General features: G+C 45.3%; 1 protein-coding gene across 5 annotated transcripts in view; it reads left to right on the top strand.

The window, feature by feature from the left end:
• PARD3B (par-3 family cell polarity regulator beta) overlaps positions 1-10,431 on the top strand; it is a 979,753-nt gene extending 969,322 nt beyond the window's left edge. For all 5 annotated transcript variants that reach the window (XM_077885333.1, XM_077885331.1, XM_077885334.1 and 2 more), the window contains one exon: positions 5,794-10,431. In XM_077885333.1, the coding sequence (XP_077741459.1) occupies positions 5,794-6,148 (355 nt within the window). In that variant the 3' untranslated portion in view covers positions 6,149-10,431. The remainder of the gene's footprint in view (positions 1-5,793) is intronic.
• The last annotated feature ends 4,067 nt before the right edge of the window (positions 10,432-14,498 follow it).

The raw sequence follows: 14,498 nt of genomic DNA, 5'->3' as shown, positions 1-14,498 counted from the left end.
GCTTCAGCTCAGCTGCTAAATAATCCACGCATGGCATGCTTGAGAGGAGAATGGCTTTGCCAGATGTCCACTTTCTGCCAAGGGGTACAAGTACCTCGATCAGCACCGGGAGTTTCACATCATGTTACTTCCTCCCATTTGAACCCCACATTTGGCCACCGTGGGCTGTTACCAAAAAAGGAAATCCACAAAGGCCACCTCGGAAGTTAAGAAATTGTCTTTGTTTTAGCTGCCAATAGCACGTGGTTACTTTACGGAAATTAAGAGGAGCGTTAGTCTGCCTTTTGGAAGCTGTGCTTTAAGTGAGAGACCCCATGCTTATGCCTAAGGTGGACACAGTCAGCTCTTCTCATAAATTCTTAATGACTTTCACACTTTTTTACTGCCTATCTTGTTTTCATGCCCGCTAATCTTATCCCTCCTCAGAGCAGACTCTCTTCTAGTCACTAATGTGTCTCAAGCTCAGTTGTTTCTCCCAGCTGCTCTTGAAACTCACCTGCCCTTCCTTCTCCTAAAAGGAGCTCACTGGATGGAAGACTGAAGCTCAGTGTTGAGGCATTTAGGTGAATTATGATCAGCCCTGCATTGCAAGGATTTGTTACTGATACTCGAGTTGAAGGTTGCAAATAATTTATTTTGATAGATTACAACAGACTTGGGTTTTCTCCCTCGATAATGTTGCTCCCACTCACTTGAATCCCCTTGTTCTTTCTTGAGTGGGAGGGAAGGGCGTTGTGTTCCCACAGGTGGTAGAGAAGTTTGCATAATCCTAGCTTCTGCCTCTCTTGGGCTCGAGTGGCTTATATGAAAGTCATCCATCATGCGTTTTCTGGTGAAGAAAAGGTTGGGAAGTGCTGTGACAGATGGGAAGTGGACCTCACCTCTATGTTTGGTTCATGTTTATCAGCCCTCAAGTCCAGGTACTTGCAGCTGTGGTGATTGCACCTGCCTTTCACCTTTGACATCACTTCCCTAAGGCCTTTATTTGAGACCCTGTGTATTTTTAAATACATACATTACAGTGTTCCTAGATTATTGTGTTTATGACAGAAACAAAGAAAATGTCTTTGCTGGATGATAATGAGCACAGTCCTTAACTGGTTCTTGAATAGATACACTTAACCTGTACTACTTAATCATGCTGACCTTACTAGTAAGTCGGGGTGATTAAATTTGAGCCCAAGATTTATTAAGCACATACTATGTTTCAAGTCTATAGAAGACAACAGAGTATACTTTTGTTCTGGGCCAACAAGACAAATATAATAACCCAAGCCCTGATAAAGCTTATAGTCTTTCGGTGTTGGACCCAACCCAACCCTTTTTTTTTCAGCCCACCATCTTTTTCTCCTTCCCTCCTTTCTTCTTTAAAAATTAGAGACCATATAATGTGCATGTAATGTACAACATGATGACTCTAGCTAACACTGCCTCATGATGTATAAGAAAGTTAAGGGTATAAATCTTAAGGGTTCTTATCACGAGGAGAATCTCTTCCCTTTATCATTTTCTTCTTTCTTTTCTTTTTGTCATATCTCTATGAGGAGATGGATGTTAGCTGAAACTATTGTGGTAATCATTTCACAATATCTGTAAATCAAGCCATCATGCTGTACACCTTAAACTTACACAGGGATGTATGTCAATTATTTCCCCCAATAAAATTGGGGGATTGGGGAAATGGAGACCAGTCTTACCTGGACCATTACCAATCTCTGGCTCTCATTGAGGGTCTGCTATTTCCTTTAACTTTTCTACCTACCGACCTATTGCCACTCCTTCCTCACGTCTGACCCTCTGTGGTTATTGTGCATGCTTATGGGATTTCAGTTTACCTTAAACCCTCTTTAACAAATTCAACACACCTTTATGGAGCACCTTGGATGTGCAAAGCCATGTGCTAAGCTCAGAGGGAGATCAGTAAATCTATGAGACTCAGTTCCTTGAAGATGCTTGCGCTCTAGTGCGGAATATAACTAGTCTCTCACCCACACGAGGTGAGAATGACCTACTGGGTGAGTGTAGAAAAAAGAAATTTTCTTTGCAGCTGAGGAGGAGAGGGGAGGTGAAAGCAGGGGCAGATGGGAAGATTCAGAATTGCTCATGGCCCTTCATCTATTCCAGTAAGTATAGCCACCTCATTCCTAGCTGAAAGGTTTTGCCACTGACTCAGTCTTTCCAATACTGAGCCCTTTCCCCATACAGGATTGTCCTAGCAAATGTAGGAGCTTGCCTTCCAGCCTTCCATAGAGTGAAGACTGGTGGTACCCCGGAGCTGGCTATCTTACCTGCTTAGCCTCTGATTTTCAGCCCCTTTTTTGTTTAATGAAAAACAGTGACACACTGAGCTGGCAAAAAGAGGAACATCTCATGTAAAGAAAGTGATTGTTATTGTTTCTTCACATATCAGCACCATGCAGTCTTGTCATGTTTAGGCTTACAGGTAAGCATTCATTATTGCATGCATCTGCATCTATGTGATTGGAAACTTTATAACTGAGATAGTTCCTATGAGTTTTCCAAACAAAAGCTGAAACCTTTTGGCTTCCAGAAACGAGCCTAATCAAGAATAAAATAGGAAAAAAGCAAACAGTGAAAAAGAAAAATAACCCCAAATTTAATAGATATTTTCATGATAGCTTCCTCAAAGAGTAATATCATAAAGAAAGCAAATATAGACTCGTTCCTTCTTCCTTAGGTAAATACAGTTCCTGAGTGAGATTTTCAATTGAAAGTTTTCTAAGAAAAATAATAAAATAAAACTCCTGAGGTCACCTGCATAATGACGGGTCTCGAAGTATTAATACAGTTGCTGTTTGAGTCCTGTTTTCCTCATAGCCTCTGGAGGAGGCTGCCTCTAGGTTTCTCAGGGTTGGCCGGTAACATGTCACATCAGTCGCTGTGATAAGCACTTGTTAGGCCCCAGAATCAGTTGGTTTCTGTGCTTTCCTACAGACACTAAATTTCACCCAAATAAAGAAACTACGAAAGGGGAACTCAAAGTCAACAAAGCTAAAATTTCAGCTCCTTATTCTTTCTTTATCAGGTTAATGAGGAGGGCTGCATTTTTCCCCCCTGTTTAAAAATCTTCCTTTTGTGTGTGTGCATGTCAGTGTGTCTGTGTGTACATATACACACACACACAATATTCACAAGCCCTTCGAAGTTGCTCTGGCAAAAGTCTGTAGGAAAGGCTTGATTTTGAGGAAAAAGTTATTATAAACAATAGCAGCCCCCCCATCAAAGAAAGAAAATTTTTCCAGTACTCTTTGAACCTTAAACATTGTTTTTATAGGCCAGCTCATTGTTTTTCTTCTCTATGAAAAATTAAAAACAATAACTGTTTTGATGAGTTCTCCGGGAAAAGACAGTTTCCATGATTTCATTTCTTGACAAAGAACAGCTACCTCACTTGGTTTCTGCCCCATGTAAGCAAACTCCCAGCTGTAAAACCTCCCATCAGAGGAAGGGACACGGGACCACAAGACTCTCCCCACCTGCCCGGGGAGACCGGCTGCCCCCCAGGTGTGAGAGGTGGATGAGTCGCAGCGGTGAGGTGTGGGAGAAGAGATAACGACTGCCCCCCACCGTGTGGGCGCAGCCTGTGCTGTCACAGCAACATTCAGGGTGGCATCTGCCGTCACCACTTGATCTGGGTTGTCTCTTCAAAAATTAAAAAAAAATAATAAAAAAAAACAAGGTGTGCCTGTCTTTTATAATGTTCTGTTTAAAAGGAGAGAAATCTCCGTGGAGAGAACAGGACCCTAAAAGTCCAAGGCCTGGAATTCCTCCTTTCTCTCTTTCCATTTTAAACAGGAAACATTCCCACTAAGAGGGTCCGGAGGGAGCGTTGGTTGTGTGTTCATTTTAAGGCAGATAATGTTTGTGTGTTGCAAATGTCAGTGATTTATCCCAAGGGCTTAAAATGAGTGCAGAAAAACCACATGTTTCACTTCATGCAGAGAAATGGCTTCAGTAGATTTCGAGAGAAAGCACAGGTTTAGGATATTTTTTTAAGTGTTTCGGAAATCTCTAACATGAACCAAAAGGAAATAGAAATGAGAGCGGGGGGGGGGGGGGGCGGTTGTGGAGCGAGGGGAGGCTTAAAATATTTTATGACAAAAGATACAATGAATGCTGGAAGTTTTGTAAATCAAAAGTAAAATTCTAAAGGAAAGGGAAGATGTAACCCTGATCCTTGATTTCCCAAGGCTGGAGTGACAGATTATGCATTTGTGCTCTATTTGTCATGGGCAATTTACAATAGAGCAAAGCAAACTGCACTGAATAATAGCAGTTGATGCTATAATAACTTGTACACAAACAATTTAATTTTTTTATCTGAAAACTCTAACTAAATTACCCCAAGCTCAAGGATCTTTCATTATTCTACGTAGCCAAATTAAGACATCAAAAAGTAGAGAGCGAGTTCTATTGTTCACCCTTATGAATGTGTGTTCACAATGCTACTTTCCGCATGCACCCAAGCTTGGAGCTTGTCAAACCTTCATTGATTTGGGGGAACTTACAGAGCTATTTTAACATCCAGCTCTGCAGATTACAGGGTGATTTTGACCCTCATTGACAGTGCTTGATTAACCGCAGACACTGTATTCTTATAGCTATGTCATTTCTTTCAAGTGCTCTACCAATTTGTGCTCTGACATTGAAGAGCTTTTCATTAATTATTATTGTTGCTCCCCCCCCCCTTTAAAACATTATAAAAGGGAGAGTGCTAGAAAGTGGGAAGGATCCAGTGATGGTAGTGGTGAATATGCACACAGAAGGTTTATAGGATTTTAAGAGCCGCAAACAGAACTCATCTGTTTAACCCCAGGCTAGATAAGATGCAGTCATCTGTACATTGTTTAGAGACGCATTGCTTCTGTTTCAGCAAATGGTTCAGAGAATGCTTGTGGTCTGAGTAGAGAGATCCAGACAGGGTCACTTTCTGTGAGTGTTTATTCTTGCCCTGGACCTTTCCGTGTGCCTACTCATTACACAACGCAACTTACAGCTGGTTCGGCTCTTCGCAGTCTGCTACCGGCCTGGTGGTGCTTCTTGACTTTGTAATAGAATTGCTTTAGATCGAGGTCCTAGCTGGCTAATTCCCAGCCCTGGGTTAGGACTTTTCGCAGGAATTGTAGAGAGGGGAGGGCACATAGGGATGTGAAAGAAGCTGGCCGGAGTTAGACCAAGAATATGGCCCATTGTAAATAGCACCCCACAGACCGAGCAGAAAAGTGAGGACAGTCCATGGGAACTGTGTACCTCTGAAGAACCTGTGCACTTCTACCTCCAGGTCTGTGACAGGCTTCAGTGAGGCAGCGAAGGGGAGGGGTCAAGTCACCCCAGCCTTAAGAGAGCCAAAGTCTACCTTGCTTAGAAAACCAGTTTGGCCACTATACCAAAGGCCAACACACGGTGGTTTAAACCAGGTGGAAGTATAGATTTCTCTCTCCTGCACCAATCGGAGTGTAAGCAGTCCTGCTGACATGTGGCTCCCTGGTGTCCAGGACTTGGGCCTTTGCCCTCTTGTTGTTCGACCTTCCTCAGCACGTGGCTCTCTCCTTATAGTGTAGAATGGCCACTCCGACGGCCAGCAGGAAGCAGAGAGGGGAAGAAGAAAATTCACCCTCTCCTTTTTAAGGACGCACATCACTCCTCTTCACGCACCATGGGCCAGACCTGGTCTATGACCACACCGAACTACACAAGAGGCTGAGCAATGGGGTCTTCAGCTGGGTGGCCCGCTTAATAGCTGCTGATCTGTGTCTGTTCTTCTCTTTTCAGGGGAGGACCAGCCGATCCTATAGACTATCTGACGGCAGCACCTCGAGGGCTCTACAAGGAAAGGGAGCTTCCATATTACCCTGGGGCTCATCCCGTGCACCCTCCCAAAGGGAGCTACCTCCGTCCCCCGGATCTGAGGGTTGCAGACCTCCGGTATCCTCAGTATTACCCTCCTCCGCCAGCCCCCCAGCCTAAAGGACCCTTCCGACAAGATGTTCCACCTTCCCCTCCTCAGCACCACAGAGTGGCCTACCAGGAAATGGGTAGACCAGGGCCCCGAGGGGGCAGCCCAGACCAGTACCCCTACCGCACCCAGGATCCCAGGCAGAAGAACCCCATGACTGCAGCCGTGTAGCTGAATACCACCGAGCTCAGCCCAGCCCAGAAGGGCGACATCTGACATCACCTTCGCCCTCCCTAGACTCTTAAGGCCTTCCTCCTGTCCAGAAGTCTCCATGGTACAGATAGGTTTTGCTCACCGAGGTTGCAACACTTGACTGCTGACCAGAGGGGAAAAGGAGAGGACAGGAGGGTGGGAGAGAAAGGACAGGAGTCACAAAGACAGCACTGCCTGGGATTTGAAATATGTTTAGAATCTCTCAGTTGAGGGCAAGTGGCAGTTGAGCAGGCAAATACCAATGGAGACATAGCACACGGGGCCTCCCTGGCGTACATGAGCCGCACAGAATGGGCAACACGGAGGCAGTCTCAGAGGCTCAGCCTCAGCCCCCTTATTAAAGTTAAGTCTGAAGCGTGGCTGCAAATATGGGCGTCTTCAATGAGGAGGGTTTTTTTTTTTTTCATTGAGAAAACAAAATAACAGCAAACATGACTTGTGATCTCCTTGAAATGTTTATACCCAGAGGAAGACTGCATTTCTCTCTTTGCAGAATTTCCCAGGCTCCCAGTACCACTTGTTTGGTTATGAGTATCTTAGATTTCCTTGCTTTTTATATTTAAAAGAAAATCAGATATGAATGCAGTATTAGTGTCCTGGGAGAATGTGCAAAACTAGTCAGAGCTTCCAGAAGGAATATATTCTGAGGGCCAGGTTGAGAGGGCCAAAACTCCCGTGGTCCTCCTCCCCAAGTTCCAGGCATGATAACACAGAGATATCCAACTTCATAATCCTCCCCAAATCTCCTGCCTGTAATTACTGTAACTGGGGCCTCTACTTTAAGGCTCCCACTTGAGGGCTAAAATGTAATTGGGAAAGAGAGGGCCCCACTGGTTAGGTCGCACAGGAAGCGATGCCCTGGAGATGCCAATTCATTGCACAATCAGTGCCAAATAGTGCCATCTGCACCTGGGGACAGGGAAGGGCTGATGTGGCCATTGGGCGTGATAACCAGGAGGTAGTAGATGGCAGTGACTGTGTGTGTGTGTATGTGTGTGTGTGTGTGTGAAGGCACGTGAGTTACCAGTATGGAGAATGTGAGATAAAAATGCTTCCTGAAAAGTTTGATGAGGAAGGAAATAAAAAGGAAAAAAAATCAGAAGGGAAAGGAAAAGAGTTATAAAATGTGATCATGATCTGTCTGCTGTATTTCAGTAACAAAAATCAGGGCATCTCCAATTGGGAATAGAAAGTCTTACGGCTCTGAAAAGCTGACACCCCACCCTCCAAAACCCATCACATCCCCTTTGAGTTTTGCAGTGATTTTCTACTTACTCCAGTAGGACTTCTGACACTTCCAACCTGACCCAAGTGAGGACACAACAAAAGCCTGAGACGCAGCAAAACTCAGGAGCAGCAGCGTGAATTGTTCACAGTGACGCTCAAGAGACTTTAAGTCTCTGCCACTCCTTCTCCATTCCCTCCAAAAAAAAAAGTCTTGAGTTCAATTTAGACACATTTTGCCTGAGATTAGAATACCTCTGACTGACAGGGTTTAATAAATTATAATATTATTGAATATATGGAATATCCAATCCCATTTAGTCTTTTTAGTTTTTTAATTTAAAATAAGAGTTCTGTTTCCAGGAATGAAGCAGCCGCTGGTTGTAGACATAAACAGTGTCATTTACTGGACTTTCAGAGGTATCATTTTCTAAACCACGGTTTACTGATGGCCATCTTAAAAATAGACTGTCAAGCTGGTTTGGGCCACCTGCCACTTCTCTCAAGCTGGCACCCGACCCCGTTTGCAGTCCGTGTGAGGACACGGAGGGTCTCGAGCCCTGGTCACCTAGAGGTCACGTCCAGGTGAGCTGCAGGGCTTCTCCACCAGCATGCTGAAGGACATTTTCCCCTCAAACTAAATGAACTTCCAGGAAGAAAATGACAAAGCGAGGGCCGTGCAACGTGTTTGGGAGCACTAAAAATCAGCTCTTCAGTGGGTCTCATAGTTTAACCAGATTTCTCTAGGCTGTTGAACATAGCGGAGCCAGAAGTCTCCTTCTGGGTCAAGGCCAAGGCTGCACGAGGGGCAGCCAGAGGCGGTAGGAGAAGCTGAGATTTGGTGCATACTGGAGGCACAGCCCTCGTTGGAAGCATGCCCATGTTTTCACCACGTCGCCACCTTGGGAGCACCGTACCTCCAGCTTACGGGCTCAGGACATGCTGCTCCAAACATGGTTTTGTGTTGTCTACACAGTCAATAGAACACTGGCTAATCCCGAGGGGGCAGCCAGAGATGCAAAGGTACTATTAACATGGGCCAAAAATAGAGCAGTTTCCTTTTCTTGCTTGAAGTGTAACACGTGCCCTATTTGACCCTGCCCCGAAGAAGCTAACGTGTGTGGTGTGACAGAGGCTCTGCAAGCCAAGCCACAATTAAGAACAGCTCGAATGTAAGCTCTATAAATGCCCGTGTACCAACCCGCCACTTGTCACCGCAGAGCTCTTTCCCAGTATCTAAGAGAACATGTTGTTTAGAGTATTCAGAAGACCAGGCTGTAATCAGTAGGTGCCCAGTAGCAGGAAATAGCCCCCGGTTTGTTTATGGCCTTGGAAAGACTCAATCAGGTGTCTGCTGGCCGCTCCGAATACTCCTAACCCCTCAGGGACAGAGTGGCACGGTGAGCGGCAAACCCACCAACACACACCCACCTGCTCCCCATCTGACTGCTGGGTTGCTGAGGCCTCGAAATGATGTTTGGGCCTCCAGTCACTAGCTATTTTAAGGAGCTCTGTTTTATCCCTTTCTGCAGGAAGAGAGAGAGGAAAGGGAGCAGATCGTTGAAAACTTTGAGGTGCAGGAGCATTCAGTCCTCTGTCAGGGAAAGAAACGCTGCATCTCACTAACCCCTTGTGCCATCAGACTGTGGCAGTGTCACTCTGGGTTGAAAATTGCTTCCCCACAATATCAAAGCAGTGGATGAAAGGCAATCTCAAAGACAGGAGCATCTTCTTAAGTCATAATTGAGTAACAAACAAAAATTGGAAAATGAAATTACCATGAAGCTCGTTATTCTTAGATTTATAGGTCAACGTGCATTGACCTCCACGGGACGGCGTGGAGCAAAGATTTTATAGTCAAGAGTGGGGTAGACCCACTGTCACCCCATGAAGCCAACTGTGCCTGCTGCTCGATAAAGGAGGTTTGTGGCTTCGTTGTAGCTTTATTTGTGCCACCAACTAGATAAAATTACAACATGATTCATTATTCCCTTTAAAGATTTGTGACCTTGTTGAGCTGTCTTCAGAAAAAAATGCACCTGACAACTTCAGAAGTTGTCATGCCTAAAGTCTAAATACATAAGGATCCAGCCTTTAAAAAGCATTTGTTCCCCCTAACCTATAACCCCAGCATCTGCTTTCTTTGGAGAAACATCTTAGCCTTTCAGGGGGATAGATCTGCAGAGTTTGGATAGGAATGTGTGTCTATAAAATTCCCATAGGCATTGAACTCAGAAAATCCACAATGAACCGCCTTCAAAATTGGTGCTAAATTGGGTAGACACCCTACTGCTTTCTGAGTCCAGGAGCAACAAAAAGTCCAGATTTAGTGCAATTAGGTGGGAGGGAGTTGGATCCAGAAACAGCCACAGGAGTCTTTCTCTGCACACCCAGTTCTCAACCGACTTAGTTGGAAAGGATGCCACAATGAGACCAGAAAGAGGAGTCTCCATAAAGTATCCCTACAAAGTCACCTCTCTGGAAAAAAAAAAAAAAAAAGGAGAATAAAAGGTAGATATCTAAAATAAGCCTAGAATCTCATATGCAGCTACTACTTCTAAGGGAAACTCTCTTCTCCCTCATGTCCTTAAATAGTAATAGAATCACACAGCGCCTGACTTTTAAAGATGGGCTTAACTCCCCAGCCTGGAGTGCCGAGTGAACTAACCCCAAAGACTGGCTCCTGACTCAGCTCTGAGAGAGTGTGCTCTTCCCTCTGTGCTGACAGCCGCGCTGTTTACTACTGGAACATAAAAACAAGCCCTACTGTTTATACAGTCACTTCTCCTAGTGTTTTCCTGTGCTTTTATGACACCAAGTCTGTTCATAAGTTCTGAAGATAAATTATGTGAGATCCTATTTTGGCATATGGGGGTGGAGAATGAATTCTTTACAGACTTTTTAGGATGATCCCATTTGTACCACAGAAAACATTTTGGATGTTGTTATATATGAATATATAAATTTTTCTTGTTTTATTTTGCATTAAAATAAAGCTTTATTCAGTCAGTAAGACACCAAGGTGTTGGTTTTCACTCTGTTTGTTTCAGGATTTGATGAATGAACAGGTTAGTCTGGTCCTGATGACCCTTGAACAGCAAAGTCACGTGGCAGAGGACATAATGAAAAAGCCTGTCGCATACTGGGCTCCCCAAAAAACACGCAAGATGGAGACGAGCAAGCAGACTGTTTATTTGAGAGAGGACTTGGGGGTCGATACCCACAGAAGGCAGAGCAAGAAAGCAGGGCCGGGCAGAGGGAGAAGCTGAGCCGTGATGTGCTCCCAGCTTAGGCCTCAGCCACCTCCACAGGGAAACCTGGAGCAATCGTGACCCTCCAGACTTGTCCCAACTCGGGACCAAGGAGCTGGACCATTGCCACCACTGTCTCAGTCAGTGGGTATTGGCTACCCCCGCAAGGAGGTGAGAGCCAGGACCGGGCAGTCCTCTTCAGGTGAGGGAATCCCCAAGGGGGGCTGACAGCTGGGGACAATCTTTGAGAGGTCTTCACTGTGGTTGGGAAACTTGTCCTTATTTATTTTTTTAAGGTGTATTTATTTACTTATTTGACAAGAGGAGTAGTAAAGAACCCCAAGCAGACTCCCCCCTAAACATGGAGCCTGACGCAGGGCTCAATCCCACAACACTGAGATCATGACCTGAGCTGAAATGAAGAGTCAGATGCTTAACGGAGCCACCCAGGGGCCCGAAACTGTCCTTCATTCTTAAGGGGGATTTGGACGTCTCATCACAGCTTCCTCCTCTGCTGACTCCTCCTCTCTCACGCGGGCAACACTCTTACGTCGCCTAAGGAAACATGATCCTGAGTGGGTTCTCCTTGCAACCATCCCTCCATTTCCCAAGCTTCTTTACTGGCTTGTTCTCCGACCTCCCTAGACTGTCCTGCAAGTTCACTCACAGCCAAGATTTCAGCTGCCATCTCTGGAGAGATGTGCTCACAATCTCCAGCTCAGATCTGTCTCCCAGGCACATGCATTTCCACTTTCCCACCGGTTGCCCCCCACCCCCCACCCCTTGAACTTTCCACAGATCCTTTGGCCTCAACACACTCAAACTGAAAGCATAGAAGTTTTCTCAGAATTCTGTCCTGGCCAATGGCATCACCGTGTTCACGGTTACAAACCAGAAACCTGGAAATTATCCTTGACTTCCCATTTACAACTCTGAGCCTTCCTCCCACCCACCCCCATCTGAAACGTTGGAAGGCCAGCAGTTCCACCCCGTCGGTGCATGCTTCCTGACTGCTGCCTTGGCTCAGCTTCTTGCGTCTCACCCAGCCTCTTCACCAGCCTTCTCTATGACCTACCTCTGACCGTGCTTCCTTCCAAACCACCTCTATACTATACAGACTCAGCCCCTGCTTTGGTAAATAAAATTTGATTGGAATATGTACCTACCCATTTGCTTATATATCCTTTAGAACTCTTCCATGCTACTATATCAATCTCTGCTCTCTCCTGCCAAAGGAATTTTTCTGAAGTGGAGATCAGACCATGTGTGTTACTCTTCCAGAGGCAGCGTAGTCTTATTGAAAGACACTGGGTTGGGGTTGGTTTTTGTTTTAAAGATTTGTTAGCGAGCATAAGTGGGGGGAGTGGCAGGGAGAGAGAGAGGAAGAAGCCTGCTTCCTGCTGAGCTGAGAGCCCAATGTGGGGGCTCAATCCCAGGACCCTGGGGTCATGACCTGAGCCAAAGGCAGATGCTTAACCGACTGAGCCACCCAGGCACCCTAAACACATCGGTTTTGAAAACAGGCAGACCTGGATCTAAAACTGGTCCAAGCACGAATCAGTTATGTAAATACTTCGCTCTCTAGACCTCAACTTTACCATTTGTGGAATGGAACCACTACACATCTTATGGGATTGTTTTGAGAATTGACTCACATGACATATATAGGGGTTCCAGAGCCGGTTTAAGCCAGCTCCCGAGAGCCAAAGGTTCACATCTCTCCCCAACTCCACGCTAAATGATGCCACGTTGGTAGCTTGAAATAGGCCATGCTGGAAGCATTTACAACACAGAAATCAGCATAGTCTACAGATCAAGGCTTTTTCTTTCCCCCCCAAAGAGGCAATTGCTCAACATTTACTCACACTCCACTGTAGACGATATATCCAGCAGTCAAGGAAAATTAATTCTTGCCCCACATTCACACACATTCTCATGCACACACATATGCTCACAAACACACACATATATACGCTCCTTAAAATCTTTGTGTGGCTCCCTCCTACTTACAGCCTGAAGTCGAAAGCCCAAAGCCCTCCAGAATCAGTCCCCTGTGCCTCACCCTCTTCATGTCTTGTTGCTCCTAGTTTTACATCTTGTGCTACTGTTATTTCCAAATTACTTTTATTTATTTGAGCCAGGTGTGCACTTCCCAGCTCTGTACCATGGCAACACACGATAAACATAGCTGCTCCATGTGTCCTGCGTCTTATGGATCCTCATTCATCTAACCCTCAAGACCCAGATCAAGCAGCTCTTTCTCTATGAAGACTTCAAGGCAGAAATTGGAGATTGGGGCAGCTCCGGTGGCACAGCGGTTTAGCACCGCTTGCAGCCCAGGGTGTGATCCTGGGGACCTGCAATCGAGTCCCACATCGGGCTCCCTGCATGGAACCTGCTTCTCCCTCTGCCTGTGTCTCTGCCTCACTCTCTCTCTCTCTCTCTGTGTGTGTGTGTGTCTCATGAATAAATAAATAAAATCTTTAAAAAAAAAAAAAAGAAATTGGAGATTGGCTCCCTCACACCCATCGCACCCTCATGCAGCAGGGTCTGCTGCAGTGCCGGGTGCTCGCACTGGAGACCACATTTTCCAGCTTTCCTCATAACTGTGGTTCCACATTTGGCCCAGCTCAGACCAAACACTCTGGAGGATGGAACTGAGGATGAGGCATGCTTCTGCTGGCAAACAGGGTAACAGAGGCATCTGGTTTCCTGCAAAAATGTCCGGCCACTCACTTCCTGGGGGTGGAGAGGCTATGAGAGGACCATCCATTGTGTTAGCATGGATCACAGCTGAGGCAACGTGATTCTGAGCCAACGGTCGGGGTGTCTTCCCATCTTCAAAAAGCAACAGCTTCAGTGAGCCAGATCTGTTATGTTGCTCAGAGATGTACTCCTGGAAGCCCTGCCTAGAGCTTGCTTCTCCAGCCCTTCTAAGAATCTCCCAGGCGCCTAACTGTCCACCTTAAATCCCTTTCGGCTTGCTAGAAGGGATTCAGTTATCTGCAACCAACCTCACCAAGATTCCTTCTGCAGCCCTCCTCCTGAGCCAGACTAGGTAATTCCACCCTGAATGTTAGCGAGATACTTTCTGCAGATCCTCAATAAAACTTTTATTACCTCTATTACAATGATTAGTTTCCATGTCTGTGTGGCCTTCGGAAGAGTATCGTATTTGTAACACATTGGCTGGCTCTGACTATATGCTTAAGAAATATTTGCTGAATTCATTTGAATGAAGAAATGAGGTGTGAGGGTTCTTTTTCTGAATTGCTGTACTGCTGACGTTCCACCTTGCAGCTCAAACCATAAATCTCAAAGTCCTGTTGTTAAAGATCGCCCGGTATTATTCCTGAGGTAAAAGGTGTTAGCTCACGTGGGCAGGCCAGATTCTAATTTAAAACACGAAGCAGGCTAGGAGATTGTAAATGCAATGGGTAATGCATTATTTAGAGAGTAAAGAGAGACTTAAGTAAAGAGAAAATGTATTACTTGCAACCTACTAAGATGGAAATACTTTTAGTGACACATGATTACTATTATTATTGTATAATTCCTTGGATTTTAGGCAGGTGCTTTGCAACCACTTGCATTACTTGTTCCTTTCAACAGCTGTGGGTGGTGAGTTGGATGGTTCCCTGACTTTCCATGAGGAAACTGAGTCCTACAGACAATGGTACTAAAATAAAAATTTAATGAATGCTATTTAGGCGTATCCAAAGAAACTAGAGATTACTTTGTGTCTTGACAACTGAGATTTCTTTTTTCACGGTCATGTTTATTCTCACCAACTATTGTTTACAGTGCATGCTGAATGTTTCATGATCACAGTA

Source organism: Canis aureus, chromosome 36 (genome assembly GCF_053574225.1).
Source record: "Canis aureus isolate CA01 chromosome 36, VMU_Caureus_v.1.0, whole genome shotgun sequence".
Lineage (NCBI taxonomy): Eukaryota > Metazoa > Chordata > Mammalia > Carnivora > Canidae > Canis > Canis aureus.
Note: the sequence above shows the minus strand (reverse complement) of the source record. Positions and strands in the feature narration are given on the sequence as shown.